This window comes from Lycium barbarum, chromosome 1 (assembly GCF_019175385.1).
Source record: "Lycium barbarum isolate Lr01 chromosome 1, ASM1917538v2, whole genome shotgun sequence".
NCBI lineage: Eukaryota > Viridiplantae > Streptophyta > Magnoliopsida > Solanales > Solanaceae > Lycium > Lycium barbarum.
In genome coordinates, this window is record NC_083337.1 from 2978183 (window position 1) to 3001713 (window position 23531).

The 23531-nt window shown below is 33.5% G+C and overlaps 1 protein-coding gene across 2 annotated transcripts; it reads left to right on the top strand.

Annotated features, from left to right (window-relative positions):
• The first annotated feature begins 13972 nt into the window (after positions 1–13972).
• LOC132629034 (TPR repeat-containing thioredoxin TTL1-like) lies at positions 13973–19705 on the top strand. 2 transcript variants are annotated; one of them, XR_009578134.1, is made up of 7 exons: positions 13973–15961; positions 16751–16943; positions 17017–17198; positions 17549–17882; positions 17999–18203; positions 18273–18392; positions 18952–19090. XR_009578134.1 is itself a non-coding variant. In XM_060344782.1 (7 exons), exons 1-7 carry the CDS (start codon positions 14817–14819, stop codon positions 19102–19104), a joined length of 2319 nt encoding a protein of 772 aa, XP_060200765.1. In that variant the 5' UTR covers positions 13973–14816; the 3' UTR covers positions 19105–19705. The 2 variants fall into 2 exon arrangements, 1 of the variants encoding a protein (XP_060200765.1); XM_060344782.1 differs by having other exon boundaries at positions 18286–18392; positions 18952–19705.
• The last annotated feature ends 3826 nt before the right edge of the window (positions 19706–23531 follow it).

Sequence of the window (23531 nt, forward strand, 5' to 3'; positions counted from 1 at the left end):
GAACTGAAACTGAAAACCTGGACATGAACATGAGTATATATATATATATATATATATATATATATATATATATATATATATATATATATATATATATATATATATATATATATATATATATATAACATAAGTAAAACATGATAGCATTTCATAAACCGACAACATGATATCACCACGTGGATACGTAGAGTCTGGTACCTCGCCGGACCAACAGAGCCCCCATACCTTACCAGGGTATAAGGTGGTAACGTGTCTGATGGATCCATTCAGTGTCAAATTAAGGAAATCATCCTAACTGGGCGGAGCGATCCTTGTCCTACGGTGGCTACGTAGTTTCAGGCTATCTGAGCCTTCTCAGTAATTCGTGCAACTCCCAAAAACATGAACATGATATAATTGGCTAAGAAGCCCATGATTTTCGTGAATTAACTTGTACTTGTCTTGTAATCATGATTTCACGAAATAACTTGTAAACATGGTTTCATGAAATAACTTGTAAATATGGTTTCATGAAATAACTTGTATTTAGCATGTATGTATCTTGAGTCATGGCATGAATATAGTTATATAATACAATTGCATGAAAACTTGTAGACATGTAGGATATTCATGAAATAAGCATTTTTATTTAAAAACATGCATGCAAGAACCCATGGAATATAAGATATGGGTTTTCATGGATTACAGACGGATTCTCAATAATCATAAAGAAATATTAAGAACTCAATGATGGAATTATAATAATTCACACATAATATAATCATGGACATGGACCTAGGGTTATCATGAGCATGGTATAGAAACCCTAGTTTTAGTAGAGAATCATAATTTATGGATTATGAGGCGTGGGGAAGAACACTAATGTTCCCACACGTAGATAGTAACTCTACATACCTGGTAATGCTCCAAACTTGAATCAAAGACTTTAACTTTGAAGAAGATTTCCAAAATCTTGAATCTTGAATCTTGAACCTTGAAATGGGGTTTCTTGAAAACTCTAGGTTAGGAATGATGATTTCTGGTTTAGATTACAAGGATATATATATTAGAATTGACTTGGAATGATTAGAATAGGCTTACCTTGGTGTTCTTGATGATGGGAGAGAATAGAAGGTCGTTTTAGGGCTTGGGGGTGTGAAGAATGAAGTGAAAAAAACTTAAAACGAAATTTTAAAATTGTTGTCGGACCCATTTTACGCCCTATTTTACGGCCCATAAAAGTTTTACGGACCGTATATCCCACCGTAAATCAATCACAGTGATTTGGGCTTTCTGGGCCAATTTTACGGCCTAAATCTACGGCCCGTAGATTCCGTCGTAAATCAACAGAACATTGTTTTAGTAAAACGGGCATAACTCTTTGTACAGATGTCTGTTTGACCTCCATAATATATCGTTGGAAAGGCGTTTCAAAGATCTACAACTTTCAAGAAGGAAATTTTCACAAATTCCTTACATATTTTTCCGTATACGCATTTTAATTGAGATATGGTGCAAACTCACTTAAAAACACGCTCCGTAGGGTAGCTTCCGACTTTCCTTTGCTCAAGGACTCTTCTCATGTCTTGATTGAGTTTCAAACACACTACTCAAATTGGGTTCATTAGATCCCCGTGTTATGAGTCAAATCTTAGTCCGAATGCACGAGGTGTTACACATGTATTTCCAAAAATGATTGAAGTTTACGAAATTCGCCCCCATTATCACTATAAATAGAGATAATTGACTTTTGAAATTATTTTTCAACTGTTGCTTTGAATTTAGGAAAAATTTCAAAAACTTCAGATTTCCTCTTCATTGGAAAAAACCATATATATTTAGTAAAATGATCGACAAATATCAAATAATAGCTAAAACCATCAATGAACTGAATTGGAGCCTGACCCCAAACATCTGTATAGAGAAGTTCTAAAGGAGCTTTACTTTGAAGAGAGGAAACTGAAAAAGGCAGTTTATGCATTTTATTGCAATGACAGGAATTACAATGGAAAGATTCCTGCAAACTAGACTTCGGAAATGACAATCTTGAAAAAACATAGCGTAAAATTTTCAAGGAAGGATGGACGAGACGTTGATGCCAACGTTCAAGAGAGTTGGTGGAGACGACATGAGCACTAGGGCTAGGACGAGAAAGTGAAGATATGTCATTAGTTGGGTGGTTGGTTGGCCACTCGTACACTCTATCCTTAGGCTTTCCCTTCACTAGCTGTTCCACCGTGCACAAATCCTTCACAACAAAATTAAATGGTGAAAACTTAACTGAAACATTATTATCGCAACAAAGTTGATAAACAGAAATTAGATTTCGTTTCATATCAGGGACGCACAACACATCATGCAAGTTAAGGGATGTGGAAAGCAATTTGGAGGAACCAATATGGCTAATGGAAAGAGATTTACCGTCCCCTATGATAACATCTTCGCTACCATCATAGTCATTGTGTAGAGAAAGGTTTGAGAGATCATTGGTGATATGGCTAGAGGCGCCCGAGTCCACCAGCCAAGAAGAATGAGAGTTGGTTGCAGAACTAGCAAAGTTGACGATTTGTGGTGTTTTTGGGAGCCGGTTGTTGTTGGTGGGTAAGTTGCTAAGCCACGGGATAGCCCCAAGTAGACGGAGACAACTTTTAACTGTGTGACCAGGCTTGTCGCACAATTGACAAACCACATTGGAGTTGGAGGAGAGCGTCGTTCCCATGTTCTGCTTCGAGGGTCCACGAGACTGAAAATTATTAGATCCGCCTCTTTTATTTGAACAATTGGTGGATGATGTTTGTGAATTGCCTTGTCGACCAGCAAAGTAGGCAGTAATTGGAATAGTGGTGGTTAGGCCCTTCCGATGAAGACGAGACTCAAACTCACGAAGTTTTTTATGTAACTCTTTTAGAGAAATTGGTGTGTCACGAGCCTGAATGGCAGCAATCATAAGATCATATTCTGGTGGTAAGCCATTTAAAATGTGTAAAAGCAAATCATCTTGAGTTATTGGAGCACCGGCAGATTCTAGTTGATCAGCTATTTGTCGAGCATTTTGGATGTAAGCAGTACTAGGGGTATTGTCTTTGGACAGTTTGGAAAGACTATCACACAAACTTATGAGATGAGCTCTGTTTGGTGTCGCATAAAGGTTTTTCAGGGTCAACCAAGCATCATATGAAGTTTTGGAAGAGATTACATAAGGGACAATCTCTGGAGAAAGTGTAGCAATAATAGCACTGCGTAAGAGTTTATCTTGGCGTGTTCAAAGTGTGTTGGGTTGAGAAGGTAGTGAGGTTTCAATATATTTCTCAAGGTCATAACCAACAAGTAGTGAATCCCATTGGGTATGCCAAGAAAGATAATTGTTGGAGGTTAATTTTATGGGTGCCAAGGCAGTGGTGTTAATGGAGAGGAGATGAGCAGATTCACTAGAGGAATTAGGAAGAGATATGACCGAGACACTAGAAGTTTGGTGTTCGGAATTATGCAGTTCTGCCGGTGATTTTTGAGAGGGTGATCCTGACTGTTGAGAGTCCTCCATGGGTAAAAAAAAAAAACGTTAGGCAATGGCTCTTGATACCATATGAGAGTTGAATAATCAGAGAAGTTATTGTGTCTTATTTACTGAACCAAGTGGTGTTTATATACAATACAATGAGTGATAATAATTGGAAATATACAATAGAAAAAGAAAGAAATAAAATCAGAATTATGAGCATTCTGGAAGCAATCAAAAGAAGATCAAAATCAAGATTGAATCAACTAATTAAGGTAACCACTATCAATCAGAATCAATCTTGGTACTGGTTTCCATATTACTTCCAACCGCTCCAAAATCTCTTGATACTTCATCAATATAATTCTTCTTGGATCTATTAAACCTTGTTGATGTAGTTGAACCTTGTTATAGTATGAACATGTTATACATATTATATTAAATTTTAGGTTCAGCCGAATTCGATAGCTAAGCCCAAATTCCACATTTGTGCTGAGAAATCCATTTAAAATGTTTTATCCCAAATTCAATAAACTGTCACGTCCTTCAAAATTCATAAATTTAAAATTCTAAATTTAACTAGTGCAATATGTACAAAGAGCTCTTATTCTTACTACTTCCTCCGTCCTAATTCATGTGATATTTTTTCCTTTTCGATAGTTAATTTTGACTAAACTTTGAAACTAAATTGGATTAAATTAACTCAATATTTTAGGATTAAAATACATATATATTTTTGAAAACTATAAAATAGTGAAATGGCATAAATTGGGACAGAGTATTAAAATGGTGAAATGGCTTTACTCTTTTTCCATTGGTTTGGTCAACTCGAGACATTCTTAAGTAGTTTTCAGTTTCCCTTTCTTTTAATTTTATTATCAAAACCTTTTGCTTCTGTTATTCCTATTCTCTTTTTCAACCCATTGTTTATTCTTAAACCTGATCGATGGATTATAATCTGTGGTCTAATGATAATTAAGGTTTCAAAATAGCTTACTAGGGATCATGTATTATATTCATTGTTTTACGAGCACACTATTTAACTGAAAAGTTCTAATCAAAATGACTTCTTAAAGTTCTCCAACAAAAAAAAAAAAAAAAAAAAGAAACATCAAATCTACCATATAACATGTGGATTCACGTAAACTCAATAATTTTTGTCCAAATATCCGTATATATATATGATATTCGCTAATATCTATAAAGTTTTGATTGTAAACTCTATCTCTATTGTACAATAAAAACGAAATCTCATACTCCTACAATTTATTGCATCAATTACGTGAAGCAATTTTTTTTTTTTGTTGTTGTCGTGGAGTTTATCACGAGGTTTATACGTTGTGAGTAAATTAGCAAATGACTGACAAGCATGACGAATGCTGGTTACCTGATGTCATTAATAATAATCCCCCAAAATTACCAATCATAAATCTTGTACTTCATATAATAATTTTACGTTCTAAGTACAAACTACACCAAAAATGTCCCCTTTTTTTTTTTTTAGGTGTACAGTATTAAATGAAGCTTCTGAAAATCCAATATCAGTACTACTCTTTAGAGGATGTTTGGATTGACTTATTTTAAGTGCTTATTGGCTTTTAAACACTTTTTTAGTTTTTATGGTGTTTGGCAATGATAAAAAGTGCTTAAAAGCACTTGCTTTTAGGCATGCAAAATACAAAAATAAGCCAAAAGCTAAAATTTGGGTATTACCAACTTATGACTTTTAGCTTATAAGCTACTTTTTAAAAGTCAATCCAAACACCCTCTTAGTACTTTAATAATATCAAATGGGGTTTAATTTTATACAGTATTTAGAAGTTATCATCTCTATATAGTGTGGCTTAGAAACTTGATATAATTGGGGTAATGACTTAATTAATATGCGTTAATGGAAAGCCCTTTTTGTTCTGTTAATATATATCAATTTAAGCTACTCAACGTTATTGTGCGTGATGGATGAGTAACAAGTGTTCTTTCATCCTTTATTAAACACTTCTAGAAATAAAGGTTTTTTTCACTGACATTTAGTGAGAAATTTGTGCTACAAAACATGATTTTCCCACCTTATTTCCACCTAACCAGCTCACCAGGAGAACGCATGGTGGGAAAAAGGTTCCCATTGAAACGCTGAGAAACTTTATACGAGTAATTTTTTCGTGTGAAAACACTACTATTTTGATTTTTCCCACCAACATTCAGTGGGAAATAGCTACTGAACATTTTTTTAGTGGGAAATTCAATGGGAAAATGAAAATTTTCTAATAGTGAAAGGTCTTGGGTTCGAGCTCTGATATTTAGTTGTCTTTGTTAGAAAGCACTTTACTCCTAACCTGGGATTTTCCGATCAAGATCAAGATTTAGCGGGCCTCAATATGACTACCAGACACCGAATGAAAAACAAAGAAAGAAGCAACTATAATGAAATGTTGTTCTAGATTAACTGTAATTCTTGATAATTAAAGAATTGTGATATAAGTATATCACAATAACATTTAACTAAATACTCCCTCTGTTTCAATCTATGTGAACCTATTTTCTTTTTTAGTCCGTGCAAAAGAGAATAACCCTTTTTCATATTTAAAAACAATTTATCTTTATCTAATGATTTACAATCACATAAAATATATGTGTCTCATTTTACGCCACAAGTTCAAAAGTCTGCTTCCTTTTTCTTAAATTTCGTGCCGAATCAAATAGCGTCACATAACTTAGAAGCAGAGGGAGTATTATTTTTCAAGGCGCTCTCATGAATGTTTTAAACTACCCTACCCTATCTTAGGAAAACGATAACTTGTCTGTTTTTTTCCTTTTCTAGCCGTTACATAATTACTCTTTAACCATTAGAAACTTCCAAACATTTTCCCTAAATTTCAACTCTTCTTCACCTATGAATTTGTCCCTTTGCATCACGGCCTTTCTACTAGGGAAAACCTTGCAATTAGTGTTTGAAAATCTTTCCAAAAGCCATAATTAACTCGCAAAGAGTCAAAAAAGAGGGGTGGAAAAGTTGTTTACTGCATAAGATACGGTTAGAAATTACATCTTGCTTGTAACATAAGCAACGATTTGACTTCTAATGCATTTCATTGAAATAGTCCAATTAATTAGTTTGGCGGATGTAGAATTTTCATTGACGGGGTTCAAAAAATGAAAATGTAGTGACTGGAATTTGAACTTGAAACCTCAAGGTGAATTTTGAATACCCTAAATCACTGAACCAACCTCTGTACATAAAAATGAAAAAAAATACCTTATATATATGGTATAATTTTTTGCCGAGGGTGTTGGGGTGAACACCCTCGGCGGACCCTAGATCCGCCTCTGTTGATAAATCATGCTGCGTTAGTTGTTTTTGACGTTGTTGTAGCCTAAATATAGGTCATCAAAAAGTCTCTCTAGGCAACATTGTTCGAAAATGTGAATGTCCTTAGTTCTTTATATTCTATACTAATAGTTTAACAATTTTCAATCCTGTCTAAGGTTGTGGTAGAGCGAAAAATATTCCTCCGTCATTTAACAATTAATTGTCTCAGATTTGAGCCCTATAAATAAAGTCGTCTTTGATTAGAACACTTTATCCCTGAAGTGCGGGACTTCCTAGAACGAATATGATTTAGTCGACTCCAAAACGAGTACCGGATATTGGGTGAGAAATCAAAAATAGTTTTCATTAAATCCACCTAACTCCTTTTTTATCTATTTGAAATCCACCTAAGTCAAATTACTTCTCCCCAAAAAAAAAAAAATGATATATTGGTGATTCAATTATGAGCCTGTTTGGATGGGCTTAAAATAAGCAGCTTATAAGCTGTTAAAAAAAAAAAACAGTTGGGGTAGGCTAACTTTTTTTTTTTGGCTTATAAGTTGTTTTCAGCTTATGACCTGCTTTAGATAAGCTAAGCCAAAAGGGCCCAATTATTTTTTTGGGCTTACTTTATGCACAAAATGACTTTAAGCTGGCCAGTCAAAAACTCAAAAAAGCTGAAAACAGCTTATAGACAACTTATAAGTCAATCCAAAAGGGCTCTATATGCAGAAATATCAACACAATTTGAACTAGAAAGCTAAGGTTATTGAGGTGCGCAAAAGTTTTAACCCTTAGCGTGGCTAGTTAATTCAATTCCTCACACTTATATCCTTAAATAACAATATTAACTTTTCTTTTTTTGTTCCTTATAAATAATTCATGCATAAGTTGTGCCGAAATCTATGTATATTTATTGCGAAATAGGATGAGGGTATTAGAAATGTATTAGTAAAAATACTAAAGTAACAAAACTAACCCTCATAATAGTTAAGAAAATATCTGTTTTGCTTAAAAGTATTCAAGTAATCACCGTATTACAAAAACATTTATTTGCGCGGAATGTCTTTCAAAGGCACTAATTTACTCTCTCAAATTATTGGTCTTTAATTTTTAAAAACATATGAGTTTCGGGTTCGAACCCCCGCTCAGTCAAAAATTAAAAAAAATCGCAAGGCAGAATTTTGGATTCGCCAGGCAGAGTTTTGAATTCAAACTCTACCTTAAGACAGAGTTTGGGCAAAAGTTAGATAGGCCTAATTTTGGGTAAAATTTTGTCTTATTCGGGTAAAAGTTTGCCTTAAGACCTAACTTTTGTCCGAGTAGAACTTATTTTGCTGTAAACTTTTTCCTTGCGAAATTTATTTTTTATTAAGTCAGGGTTCGAACCCAAAATCTCGAGATATTAGGCAAAAGATAAAAATTAAAGACCAACAATTTGAGGAACAAAAATTAAAGACCAAAGCCCTTGAAGGCAAATGACCCGTACAAAAATAGCCGTGTTTATCGCATGTTTGCTAACAAACATGTGCTATTGGGCCTGGCCCATCATAAAAGTTTATATGGATGCCACCTAAACCATGTGGCCCAAAAGAAAAATAGTAAACACATGGCCACCTTGTAGCCAAATCAACAGTCCCACTCATCTTACTTGTAAAGTTTAATTTGTGGTCATGGGGTGACCTCTATTTTTTTTTTTGGTTCCATTTTCAATCAATGTATGCAATCATACAATGTACTCACCATTGTGATAACAACCACATAGTATAATTTGGAGTAAAAGGAACATGTCGAACTTTTTTTTTCCTTTTACAAACACTAACAAGCAACAAATAATTAGTGATTGCAACAAGTCTACATGTATTGGTTGAACCTCATTTTATAATACTCCTTTTGTTTCAAAATATTTGTTTTACTTTCCTTTTTAGTCCGGTTAAAAAAGAATGTCTCTTTTCTATTTTGGTAACTCTTTAATTCCAACTTTCCACATGGCATGTTTAAGGCCACAAAATTGAAGGACATTTTGGTACATTTTACACATCTTTAATTTAAAACAACAAGATTCAAAAGTCTTCTTTATTTTTTTAAACTGCGTGTCAAGTCAAAACCAGACAAATATTTTAAAAAGGAGGGGGTAATTAAACTCTTTATTAACTTCCGTATGGTACTTCCAATTAATAATTGCCTTAATTTGGGGGGTGGGGGTGGAGGGAACCACCCAAGTTTCAAACTCGTGAAATTTTATTAGTACTCAAAGACAGAATACTTCAACATCCCCTTAAATTCGTCAGTAAATTTTATGTAGACACTCAAACTATAACTTGTCTCGGTTCAGCATCTGAACATATAATAAAGTATTCCTATTAGACACTTCCGATTCAAACTTTGGAAAAGTTTTTATACGTTTTCTCATCGCCTATTACGTAGATAAGTTAACCACATAAAATATGTCACATCCTTTATTTAGATACGTCAGTCTCAATTGGAACAAACCCGGGGTTTTATGGCTTAGTGAAGCTAATGTGTATAATTAAAGAAGGTGACACATTTCAATTGGTTAATTTATCTACGTAATGGACACTTAGCTTGAGAACACGCATATAAAAATTTCTGAAATCTTAGACGAAAGTGTCTAATATGAACACTTTATCGCGTATTCAGATGATCAATCGAGACATGTTGTAATTCGAGTATTTAAATAAAATTTGTGGATAAATTTAAGAAATTATTGATGTATTCCGTCGTACTCAAAAGAAATAGTTCTAATATAGAGACAAACCATACCTCATCAATAATAATAGTAAGAGCGGGACATATTCTACCCTTTACATTCATAAAGAAAATAAGAACTAGATAAAGCTATAAAATAAAATAAAAACTATCACCATCTTAGAGTTTATATGATACTCTAAAATGGTATTATAGGTACATCAACAAATGCTAAACTAATTACTATCAAATAAAAACTAGTATTAGTATAGAAAGAACGTTGAGTAAACTAATTAATATCCTGCCATGCAAGCAATTTACTAGTACTTTTTAAACCTTTTTAAAACTAATGATACTTCAATTATAAGTATACACTCGTTGTCAACTAATCTTTTACAACCTTTTACGTTCAAAACACTACAAAACGAATCTCATCATTTATCTACGATGTGTTTCTTTTACTTTCCTCTTTTGCCAATTTTAAATGTGAGTACTTTCCATGACCAAAAAAAAAAGTGATTACTTTAATATTTTCTTTAGACATTTTTATGTTCTTTTTGACTATGAGGTTCGTGAACCTTATCGTCAATGGAGAGCAACTCCCTTAATTATTATCATTAAATATTAATTCTAATAAACTTGTGTTGTTTTAGTTTGCGTGGCAATAAAACATCCCTTGTTGTAATTAATTAAAACAAATGTGGAATCATTAAGAGAAATTCGAAAGAATGAGATTTGATATTTATAAAAGGGGCATCCCGTGTGTGGGCATATATACTACTCAATTATTGCTTTTAGATATAATATTTATTCTAAAATAGTTGTTTAATTTATTAATAAAGATTTTGTGTTAAACAGAACTGATCTGTTCGTGTTTTGTATATATATATATATATAAAATAGATGAATTGTAGTATAAAGTTTAGTTCATACATTGAAGATTAAATCGTCAGTTGTTATAAGTTATAAAGTTTGAGTTCACACAATCTAAAGTAGAAGCTGAACACACCGTCACCATTATTTTAGCACAAAATTAAAGATAATTTATCTTAAATATGAGAATAATCTAATTGTTGTGCTAAATCGACTCAGAGATACTGTTAAATTGGTGTGATATTGTTAGCTTTAGACTAAACCACACGTTTTTTTTTCCAAAAAGTCTCACACCATTAAGAGTATCACTACACCTTATATAGATTTTTTTTTTTAACTACTAATGTGAGACTTTGTTCGTACACCCAACATCACCTTAAAGTATGTAAGTTTCAGATGACCGTATGAGCTTATTTGAAGATTAATTATGTGCTACCCACATCAATCAACACAATAGAGAATCATCGGACAGAAAAGAAAAAACTTGTGATTTGAGAGAACCTTCTAGCTCCAAGAGGTATATATCATATATATGTACTAATTTTATGTTTTGATTAAATTCAAGTTAATATGTTAATTTTATACTATTACATGCAAGAAGGTTTTGGTTAATTTAGCTTTGTATATAATTTCCATCACTGTGCACTAAGCAGTAAGCTCAATACGTGGACACTAGTTAATGAAAAAGACATATAAAACAGCTATTTGGTGGAAGGCCAAACTTTAATTAAGATCCATCATATCTTCTAAACACGCCACTAATTAATGGTTGAAGATTTTTAGCACATGCCATTAATTCAATTTTGATACTTAACTGAATGATTACAGATTCTCAATTAAAAAAAAAAAATACACATGGTATACAAAAGAAGATGATCGTAAACACGTTATTGTTGTTAATTTGGGTAGTATTTAGTTCCAAAATGTTTGTAATTAACAAATTCAAAACAAAAGGAACCAAGTTTTATTTGTTTAGAGAGCTAAACTAATTTTCTTGAAAACTAAATTCTTCCCCCCCCCCCCCCCCCCCCACCCACACACACACAAAAAAAGAAGCTATATAACATATACTTTTAATAATCACATATTAATATACTACATAGACATGATAAAAATTAGATATGTTTTCCATCACTTAGTTTACAATAATCCAACGGTTGGAAATCATCTAGTATTTGAACTTTGTAGTCAAGGAAGCTCAAACGTGAATGAATGCACCCGATATTTACAACAAATTAACGAATGCAGGACATATATTATGTAAATAAACTTTTATGATTTAATCATAATTAAATGATTTATATTTTCACTTTAATATAATATCTTTTATGATTTAACCATGATTAAAAAATTTATAGTCAAATCAATTTGTGAAATTTTATAAAAATAAAAATACATACTCATAAAGTACTTAGAAGAATTCTATAGTAATCCACAATTTCTATTATTAAAGATTAAAAAATATTTGGATACAACATATTTGATGGAGTGGATACTTAGACTGTGTATTGAACTATATTCTCGATATTTGACTTTGATAAAATCTTAATCTGAATTTTATTTCTGAATGACGATTTGCACATGATATCACCTATGAAATAGGGATTTATATATTATTTATATATTCTGCCATTTGATCTCCGAATATTTTCTGTGTATTTCTTTACACACATAGAACATCCCTTTTTATTAGATAATTATTGATATAAATATTGCATGCAGCCACTCTTTTATCTTTTCCTATCAAGACAAGAAAAATGAAATAATTAAAGAATACTCCTTTATCTTCCAAAAGTAATAGCACTACTCTAAATAATTTATAGGGACAGAAAAAGAAATAACAAAATATAGGGAACTAGCTAGTTATGGGTTAATTATGGATAAAGCAAACCAAACGTAATCAAAATAATAACAACAATAATTAGGTCTCGATACCAAATAAGTTTGAATCAGTTATACAAATTTTTTACTTATCATATTTTATTATTTAAAAATCATCTCAAACTTCTGCCTCGATGGGTACGTCCCAAAGACATTTGTTGTTATTTTAATTTTATTTTACAAAATTCTACAAATTGATGTTTTATGTAAAATAAAAATACATACCTATAAAAATCCACCATTTCTAATTGTTAAAGATTTAAAAATATTTGGAGACAACATATTTGATAGAGTTGAACTTTTAGAATGTGTATTCACTACGTTCTCAATTTTTGACTTTAAAAAAAAAATCTTAATCTGAATTTTTTTCTGAATGACGATTTGTTCGTGATATCACTAATCAAATAGGGATTTATTTATTTATTTATATATATTCTGCCATTTGATTTAAGAATATTTTCTGTGATATCCCTTTTTATTAGATAATATTATTGATATGAATATTGCATGTAGCTATTCTTTTATCTTTTACTGTAAAGACAAAAAAATGAAATAATTAAAGGGAAAAAAGAAAACTTCTTTTTCTTCCTAGAGTAATAGCACTATAAAAAAATAATAAAAATAAATAAATAGTAGTAGTTATAGGGACAGAAAACGAAAGACTAAAATACAGGTTAGTAGCTGTTTGTGGGAAAGGGATAATGTAATAAAAACAATAGCAATAATTGAATGTCGTTGCTAAATAAGTTTTGATCGACTATATGAATTCTGAATCATCATATTCTGTTATTTAAAATCATCTCATGCCGTAACTTTTGCCTAGGTAAGCACGCCCTAGTGATTTTTATATTATGATAACCTGCCGTGAATTGACTATATAAATACTCATTAACTTTCCGTTATTTAATACCATCTCAGCGTGTAACCACGTGTTTAGTTGAGCACGTCCCGACGATTATATTATGAAAAATCATTTTAAATGGGCTAGTTTAAAGCTAACTGTTAGTTTACTGTAAATTAATCTTTTCTTTATCCGACTTACAACCGACTATGTGAGCAAGTTCACACAGATGAATATAGCTATTTGTAGGAAAGGGATTAGACAAACCAAACGTAATCAAAACAATGACAATTGTTATGCCTCGTTATCAATTTTGTTCACTCAGTTTATATGTGTCCTCACTCGTCATATTTTATTATTCAAAATCATCTAAGACAGTAAAATTTACCTAAGTGAGTTAGAGCCAACAATATCTGTATTTTAATAATTCAACATAAATTAACTATATAAATCTTCACCGATCATTCATTAATGTTATCTGAAGCCATCAATCATACATGCCTAGACGAGCACGTCTCAAAAATAACAATATTACTAAGTGCTAATCATGAGTCAATTAATTTTTACGTTGACCGTCATCCTGCCACAACCCTTTTTCTTTATCCGGATCTAAAATCCGACAACATGAACAAGAAGTAACCTTCTCCTTAATCCGAACCTGAGATCCCTGACAATGTGAACAAGCTCACAAAGACGAGTTAAAACTCAATCAAACTCTACCAAATTAATCATAGCTAGATAATGAGTTAAGACAAAACAATACTATTATTTATTAATCATAAATTCATAATTAAATATACTAACACTTTAATACATACTTTAATACAACATATCATCATGTATATATATAACAATCAAGTAGTAGTATAGTATAAGGAAGAAAGAAAACAGTTCCTTCCATTTTTCTTTCTTCCTCTCTCTCTAAACCCCATAAATCACTTTCTCTCTCTAAGCTCACATTCAATTCTTTACTTCTCTACAAAATCACAAGATCCCCATCTCTCTTTCTTTTCTCTTTTTTTTTGTATGTCTTCTTTAAACCCATTTTCTTGATACATTGTTACAAATCTTTAACTCAAAAACAATTTCTTTACAATTAAGAAATACCCAAGTTCAAGATTGAAGCTTTAAGAGAGTTACATTGCTTTGCTTCTGTCCTTAAAATCACTACATTGTTACAACTCTTAACCCAATTTTACAAATTACAGAAATAGCCACTTCAAGATTGAGTGTCATCAAGCCCCCCCCCCCCCCCCCCCCCTCCTTTTTTTTTAACCCATTTTCTTGTTACTGGTACTTGCCTTACAGTTCAATAATCCTCTAATATTGTTAAACCCTTTAACCCAATTTGCAAATTACATAAATACCCAGTTCAAGATTTGAAGCTTTATTAGACTCAATTTGCAATTACAGAAATAGCCACTTCAAGATTGAAGCTCTAATGCACTCAATTTACAAATTAGAGAAATACCCAGTTCAAGATTTGAAGCTTTCAATCCTCCAACATTGTTGCAACTCTTAGCCCAATTTTACAAATTACAGAAATAGCCACTTCAAGATTGAGTCTCTTCAAACCCATTTTTTTTTTTCCACTTTCTTGTTTTTGGTTCTTACCTTACAGTTAAAATTTCTACAATTACAGATAAGCCCAGTTCAAGATTGAAGCTTTGAGAAAGATACATTGCTGTATTTTGTAACAAAAATTACAAATTTGAGGGGTTTTTAGTGAAATGTCGGGTCATAAAAAGCCCGATTTTGATTCTTTAGCTGATCGGTTGAGAAACTCGTTAAGTTGTAATGAAGAAAAGACTGATAATAAACCCGATTTTCGTGAATTGGATCTGGGTTCACCCGTTTCACCATTATTGACCCGAATTAGTGGGTTAAGTTCAACTACTACTACTACTACGAGTAGTAGTTCTAGTTCATCTGGATCGGGTTCGGGTCGGGTTGTATCTTATTCGGGTCAAAGAAAGTCCGATTCGGGTCACTCAGGTGAGCTTTCGGGTTCTTATGGATCAATATCGGGTCGAAATGTGTCTTATTCGGGTCAAAGAAAGTCTGATTCGGGTCACTCAGGTGAGCTTTCGGGTTCTTGTGGATCGATATCGGGTCGAAATGTGTCTTATTCGGGTCCAAGAAAATCCGATTCAAGTCATTCTGGTGAGCTTTCGGGTTCACCTGGATCAGTTTCGGGTCGGAATGTGTCTTATTCGGGTCATTCCGGTGAGATTTCGGGTCCGGGTCATGCCCGACCCGATTCAGGAACCAGCTCCGTTACCTCACCGGTCGTAAATGCGCTTCCTACAGGTAATATTTGCCGGTCTGGTAATGTTGTGAAAACCGGTATGGCTTGTAAACCTAAAAGAACCGATGTTGTCGGGTCAGGAACGGGTAATTATGGCCACGGTAGCATAATGCGTGGCGGGCCCGGTCCCCGTGTTGCCTCTCCAAACAGGCCCGGGCCCAGCATTGCCTCTCCGAACAGGCCTGGGCCCGGAATTGCATCTCCGAACCGGACTGGGACCGGTGTTGCATCCCCGAAATCCAGCGGGCCCGGGCCCTGTGGCGTTGCCGGTGGATTAATGGTTGGAGGAGGGGAGGCAGTAAAAAGAGGAATATTGAGAAATGATCCGGAGGAGTTGAAGAGAATAGGGAATGAGAATTACAAGAAGGGTAATTTTGTTGAAGCTTTGAATCTTTATGATAAAGCTATAGCGATTTCGCCGGGCAATGCTGCATTGCATTGTAATCGAGCTGCTGCGTTGATTGGTCTGAAGAGATTAGGGGAAGCAGTGAGGGAATGTGAAGAAGCGATTCGGTTGGATCCATCGTATGTTAGAGCACACCAACGGTTAGGATCTTTGTTACTTAGGTAAGTGATATAAAAATGTTCAAATTTTTAATAACTATTTGCTTGTTCGTGTATTGTTGATCACCAATATTGGAAATGTGGTGAAATTTCTGTAGGTTATATTAGATAATATGCATGAAATGTGTTATTTTGATTGCCTTGTTATTTGCTAATGTAAAACTTTCTTGATTGGTGCTTGTTGTGTATGTATATTACCAATGTGATGCACTTTACCATCAACCCGATCTGATTATTTTGGACGATCTAATGTTAATGGTTTTGTCTTTGAATTTTGTGGTCATTGTTTCCTTCGTCTTGTTCGCTATGTTTGTCTGTTTGTACATTGGGGTGTATTTCTGTACATATTATTGTTGTTTCCCCTTTCACATTTTATATTTCCTGGTACTCTGTTTTGGCCTGTTGGAACACCAATTTGGTATTCAGCTTCTAAGGTGACTTCTGCATTGGCTTGCTTTTGTGGCTTGGTGGACTGTCTTTGTCTCTTTGACTCATAAGTAATGGTTGACAAAAAGAGCTATGTAACTTAGGTGGAGCCATCCTAGCTCAATGTTATGTCTTATATTGCTAGGTGAAACAGGGTGTTTTCTAGTTCAATTGTGCTCCCAGAAGTTAGTATTTTCCCTTTCTTTCCTTTCCCCTCTTTATTATTAGTAGCTTTTCACCATAAATTCTATTATTAAGCCTCCTAGTTTCTTTACGGATTGTAATTAAACCTTCAATTATTGGAGTTTGCCTTGCTTATTTTGCCTAGAACTGTGAGCACAATCTCACTCCTGTCAAAACTTGCAGTTTAGGACAGGTCGAAACTGCAAGGAGTCACTTTTTTTCCCTCGGCCATAAGCCAGATCAAGCCGAGTTACAGAAGTTGCAAGCAGTGGAGAAACATATCAGTGAATGCACTGCTGCCCGGAAACTTGGAGATTGGACGAGTACATTAAAAGAAGCAGAGGCAGCAACTGCTGGAGCCGAGGCATCTCCTCAGGTAATAAAGCATCTCTAATGGTCAGTTTGAAAATTCGAATGCTGGTGCTGAATTGCTGATATTGAATTCACAGCTATTTGCATGTAGAGCGGAAGCTTATTTGAAGCTACACCAATTAGAGGATGCGGAATTGTGCCTATCTAAAGTTGGGAAGTATGAACCATCTGCAGCAGCAAGCCAGTCAAAGATTTTCGGGATGCTCGCTGAAGCATACATATTCTTTGTTCAAGCTCAGATTGAGATGGCTCTTGGAAGGTGAGTTTATCAGTAGTGCATAGTTTCTACTTCCTCCAGTCCAAAATAATAGATGTTTTAGGCTTGGCCACATGGATTAAGGCGTTCGCTTACTCCTAAAAGTTAAGAGATTTTGACTAAAACGCCCTTAATTATGATTTTCTTCTCTTTTTAGGCTGACATAATTACAATGTGTCAAGGGCAAATTTGGAAAAAATAATTAAATACTTTCTTGATTTTTGTAAAACATCAATTATTTTGGACCAACTATTAGAGGCTAAAAAACATCAATAATTTTGGACCGGTGGGAGTAATGTATAAATAAAAGAGGTTTAGCATGTGTATGAGGACCGATCATTGAATATCTGCAGGTTTGAAAATGCACTTACTGCCATTGAGAGAGCTGCACAAGTTGACCCTCGAAGTGCTGAAGTTTCTCTTTTACTTAAAAATGTGAGGCTGGTGGGGCGAGCTCGTGCTCGTGGCAATGATTTATTTAAATCTGAAAGATATACAGAAGCTTGTGCTGCTTATGGTGAAGGGCTCGGGCTTGGTTCTTTGAATCCAGTTCTCTACTGCAATAGAGCAGCTTGCTGGTATAAACTCGAACAGTGGGAAAAATCTCTGGATGATTGCAACCAAGCTCTCCTTATTCAGCCAAATTATACTAAAGCTCTTCTTCGAAGAGCTGCCTCAAATGCCAAGGTGACATGCCATCTTTAAATCTTAATTAGGAGTTCTTTTTTTATTTTATTTTTCTTGTTAATTGCTGCTGTTTGAGCAAAAATCATAAATTTGACCGTGTATAATGGATTATATAGCTGGAAAGATGGGTTGAAGCTGTGAGAGATTACGAGGTTTTACGGAGGGAACTTCCATATGACAATGAAGTTGCTGAATCATTGTTCCATGCCCAAGTTGCATTAAAGAAGTCGCGCGGAGAAGATGTAAGCAATATGAAATTTGGTGGGGAGGTGGAGTTGGTTTCGGGTCTTGAGCAGTTCCGGGCTGCAATTTCGTCATCTGGTAGGCTTTCCTGCATCCGTATCGATCTTAACTTTCCTTCTATCATTTACTATAACTCAACAACTACAGTTGGAAACTGCAGGTGCATCTGTGGTCCATTTTAAAGCAGCATCCAACCTACAATGCAAGCAGATATCCCCCTTCTTGGACACCTTATGCACCAAGTTTCCTTTAATAAGTTTTCTCAAGGTAAACAATCGTAGGCACTAACAAGGTTCAAAATAGTCCCTAAAGTATGCCTTGAACAGTTTTGGTCCTTTAAAAGGGTCAAAAGTTAACAATTTTAGTCTTCGTCAAATATTTAAAGAACTTAGTTTTTGATGGGAACTATGGAATAAAAAAAGGATTTACCGGGAACTTACATTTGGAGGTACAGTTTTTACAGTTTCAGCTATTTTTGGTCTCTTTCTAGAGTTTGGTGCAGTTTTTTGCTGCAGTTTCTGCTATTTTTGGTCTACATTTTGGTGTCTAGTACAGTTTTTTGTGTTGCAGTTTCTAGGATTTGATGGGACTTTCCTAGTTTTTCTTATTAAATCTTCTTTTTTTTTGTTCACAGTTTCCGTCATATCTAACAGACAGAGTTCGTTAAATATTTGACGGAGACCAAAAAAGTTAACTTTAGGGACTATTTTGAACCTACTCCCAAATATAAAGGACCATTTTTGTCATTTTCAATGATTTTACATGCACAGCAGGGGAATTAAAAAAACTCATTAAATTTACATTTGTCTTCTGTTTTCTACTGAAGGTGGATGTGGAAGAGAGCCCAGCAATCGCTACAGCAGAGAACGTTAGAACGGTACCAACATTTAAGATTTACAAGAATGGCAGCCGCGTGAAGGAGATGGTTCGCCCAAGTCCAGAGGTGTTGGAGTCCTCGGTTAGGCATTACAGTATGTAAGAGCACAATTGCCGTTTCGTCGTGCTTCTTCGCCTATTACCTTGCCTTCCCTTGCTATTCCAATTGCCTGATTACTCCGCTCCCATCTAGAAAGAATTTATATACATATACATGTGACATAATCAGAGCTACCACATAATGCTTGTACAATGAGCCGATGCAGCCATGCTTTCGTGGTCTTCAGAGGGAAATGTAGTCTCTTTTTTAACCCTCATTTATTCATTCATTCATTCCTCATTTCCGTGTTCCGACTTCTTTTCCCGTCTCCGGTACTCTTCCATTTTTTACATTTTAATATTTTTACCATAATCCATCTTCAGTTTTGAGGAGTAGTGAACATTGTAGAATTGATTGTATGGAAATGTAGCTGAACAGTTAGAAAGAAGAGAAGTAGCTGGACTGGCTGGAGTTAGATAAGGATCATAGCATGTATATATGTGATCATATACACAAACTATTGAAGGCCAAGGAAGGGATATTATTGGATGTCTGGTGGGTAGTTACTGGATTAGTGAAAGAAGGATGAATATATGATGTAATTTGATATGGATGTTCCTTAGCTCTCAATCATTCTATCAATAAAAGTTCTCATTTTTCCCTATTCCTTTGTCTTTTCTTGTCTATTATTTACGTATCAAATGGACGCACATTAGAAACTCGGTGAATAATGGGTTTGCCCCCCAAGTTTATAAGTGATGTTTGGTTCTTGATATATGGATGTGGAACTTCAACTTTTGGTAAATTTCATTTGTCTGGGAGAGTAGTTGTCCCTTTCTTGATTTGTCTACTTCCCAACAAACTCTCTGTTTCGTCTTAATTTTCCGTTGTTATGCTATGGTGATGCTTCTTGATAGATAGTATATCCAGTGTACACATACATTTTCACTCTGTATATTTATATGAATCCCTACTATCTTGAATTTGTGGCAAATTATTGACATTAGAATGTGGTTCTTTACTGCACAATGGAAGTATACAGAGATCAGCTGTTTTTTGTGGTGAATATATTCCATTTCCGTTTTTCAGCATACTTGATATTGTGTTTTGGCTTGTAACAGCAGAACAAAAACAAATCTAAGATTATGATCTAGTGGTTAATGAAGTGAGTGCAAAGCTCGAAAAATCAGAGTTCATTTATAATTAGGTATTCTCTTTCATCTGCTCAACTCTCATGCCGGATAAAGTTATTCAATACTTGTATTAATGGGAGAGAATAGGTATCCAAATACTTGTATTAATGGGAGAGAATAGGTATCCGATTAAATAGTCGATGTGCATGCAGGTGTACTAGGACATCAATGATAGCGATAGCAAGCAAAATTACCTTGTGACAACATTATCTCGGCAGGTCAATAACCGCCCTTTTATTAATTCACTCATTTTAACCTGTCTCCCTTAGGCTGATATGTCTCTCAAATTGATTCATGAGAAATCTTATCAAAAAAATTAATTTTTTTCTTGTTTAATATGTTATATATAGCCATAATAAAGAAAAAAAGTTTATTATTTTTTTGTTTGGTAGTCAGACAAATCATAAGAAAATAAATAAAGAAATTAAAACTTGATAAAAACTGATTATGACTCGTTATTTAGTTCATCTTAACCCGATTTAGTGCAACTATTGCTTTTGGACGACTCGTTCATTTGTTGACTCAATTTATTTTGATTCGTTTAAATTTAGTCCGACATGCTTATTTGATACAACACTAGGGTCTGTTTGGATGGGCTTATGCCTATAAGTTGTTTGCAGCTTATAAGCTAAAAAAAATAAATTGGGGTAGTCTAACTTATTTTTTTTGGCTTATAAGTTGTTTTTAGCTTATAAGCTGCTTTAGATAAGCTAAGTCAAATGAGTCCAATTATTTTTTTGAGCTTATTTTAAGCACAAAATGACTTTAAGCTGGCCAGCCAAACACTCAAAAAAGCTGAAAACAACTTATAAGCAACTTATAAGCCAATCCAAACAGGCTCTAATCAATGAAAAGGATGAGAAAGAAGACAAGGTGCGAAAAAGGACACAAAGGTGTAGAAAATCCAAAATAAGAGAGGCAGCGAAACTAAAGGAGTGTCTATAAAGAACCATAATAAAGAATTTCTTTTGTTGATATGTTATATATAATCATAATAAAAAATTATTTTTTTATCAGTTTTGTTTGTTAATTAGATTAATTATATATAAAAAACAAATATTCACTTCATCTCAATTCGTCTGGCACTTTTTAGATTTTGAAAGTCAAACGAGTTTTTCTTTGTTCGCGATTTTTTCATACGCCTTTTAAATATTTTAAATTGTCAATTATTCTGACTTATAGTACTTTTTACGTAGTTTTCGAATATGTAAATTTTATTTTTAAAAAAAATTAAAGAAATCATATTCAAATTTAAGATCAAAATTTAAAAGTTTTAACTCTCGTAATTCAGACCGTGACACCTAAATTGGGACAGATAGAGTAATAAAAATTAAACTTGGTAAGAGCTGAATGGATTAGATTATGACCCGTTATTTAACTCGTCTTCATCCAATTTATTTCAATTCAAATAACTTTTAAACGTCACTTATTTGATAACTCATTCAAATTTAATCCAACCTGCTCGTTTGATACCGCGCCAATCAGTGAAAAGGATGAGGAACAAGACAAGGACACAACGGTGTAGAAAGTCCAAAAATAAAAGAGGCAGCGAAATTAAAGGAGTTGTCTATAAATAGTTGGAAGAAAAATTGGGATTTGGTTAAAGAATAAAAATATATACGTTGCTAAATGACATTCCTCAAGTCATTGTCACCACTTATAGTGTAGACACTGCTTGCCGTACCAATTACGTTACAACAGCATATTATACAGGGGCCAAAAATATTTTTCGAGACTGATGTGTAATAATACTTGAAAAGGGAAAAATATGATCATCATAGAACGTTGTAGTGGTGTGATAAATATTTCTTTATTCTGAATGAAAAATTTCAAGTACAAGCTCCGTGAATAAAGTCGGAGGCTATTCTATCCTAAAGGGGTGATTTGTAAAAATGATCTCCCTAAAGGAAGGATTTGAACTTTTAGCTCGTTCAGCAAATTTTTCAAAAAAATGATTCATATTGTTCGATCGGGCATAAGTTATAAGCACAATTTTGCTTGAGAGATAGGAGTTTAAAACATTTCAATAAGTCAGAATCAGTGAACCTACTCAATTGATGGCAAATTCTGTCTCATAAGCAAAAGTTATTGTTACTTAACTGTTCTTAAATTAATATAACTGAAACTCATGTCCAATAAGTAACACGCCGTGTTATCTTTCACTCTTTGTAACTTTTTGAATATCTCAAACTCTTATATCATTAAAACTAATTTTGCCGCACATTATAATTAGAACTTATGTTCAGTGAGTTTTAAATGTCATTTTCTAAGGATCTTTTAAGTGACGTCAAAAATTCAAGATCATTCCTTTTAATACTGCAATGTAATGATTTCAATGCGAATTCGAATTAACCTAACTCAAATATTAGAAATCGAAGAAAACAAAAAAAAAAAATCTGTATAATCCGTCAATCAGATCATCATTCAATATTGTAGCCGTTAGTAGATCTATCTATCTATATCATCATGTCCTGGATTTCTTATAGACCTATCATAATAATATCGACATGGATGAGTCATGTCAATTACTATTAGCCACTAATCCCAATGCCATATTCTTATTTCCACTTTGATCGTGTCTTTATTTCCTCCTATTGCCAATTTTCAAGGCACTTTGACCACTGCAAAATCTTGATGTGTCATGACTCAGATACATCAGTAATATTTGACGGTGTGATCTTTCACATTTTGACTGTTGCATTGTATTCTTTTTAGACTTAATTACAGTGTTTCAATTTATAAAAAATTGACAAACTTGAATGTGCACAAGTAAACACATCAACTTGTACAAAGGTTAACACGTAAATGTAAATGTTGATGTGACATATAAATTTTGGACGTGTCTAGATGATTATTTTATAAGTTGGAGTGTTTAACCGACAAAGTAGAGACAAGTTGAAAATCCTATTTGTGCACACCTAAAGTTGAAGCGCATATTAACGAGCTGAGATCAAATTTGAGGGTTTATTTATGTATTATACCATAATCTTAATTAACACAAAAATGAAAATAAACTAGAACTTGATGTACGGCCTATGAAAAGGTCATCAACTGCTGATTTACGTAAAAAAAAAATTTAGGCTATCATTATACAGTAGATTTTATTCTCAATTTTAGAAACTATGCAAATATAGCCTCTGAAATTAACAAAACATTAGTCTAACTTCTACAAGACAACAAAATTTTATTTCATAATCTAACATTTTTTTTAAAAAGATTTTTCAGTTTATTAAAAAAATTAAACCGTTATCTATCCACTAACACAAAAAAAAAAAAAAAAAAAAACTATCTACTAAA

What these genes read in the sequence shown, in the direction of transcription:
- LOC132629034 (XM_060344782.1), top strand. Translation starts at nt 14,817, where the DNA reads ATGTCGGGTCATAAAAAGCCCGATTTTGATTCTTTAGCTGATCGGTTG. An exon ending in TTAGGATCTTTGTTACTTAG is followed by an intron (nt 15,962 to 16,750) that starts GTAAGTGATATA and finishes CAAAACTTGCAG; the next exon opens with TTTAGGACAGGTCGAAACTG. An exon ending in ATTGAGATGGCTCTTGGAAG is followed by an intron (nt 17,199 to 17,548) that starts GTGAGTTTATCA and finishes GAATATCTGCAG; the next exon opens with GTTTGAAAATGCACTTACTG.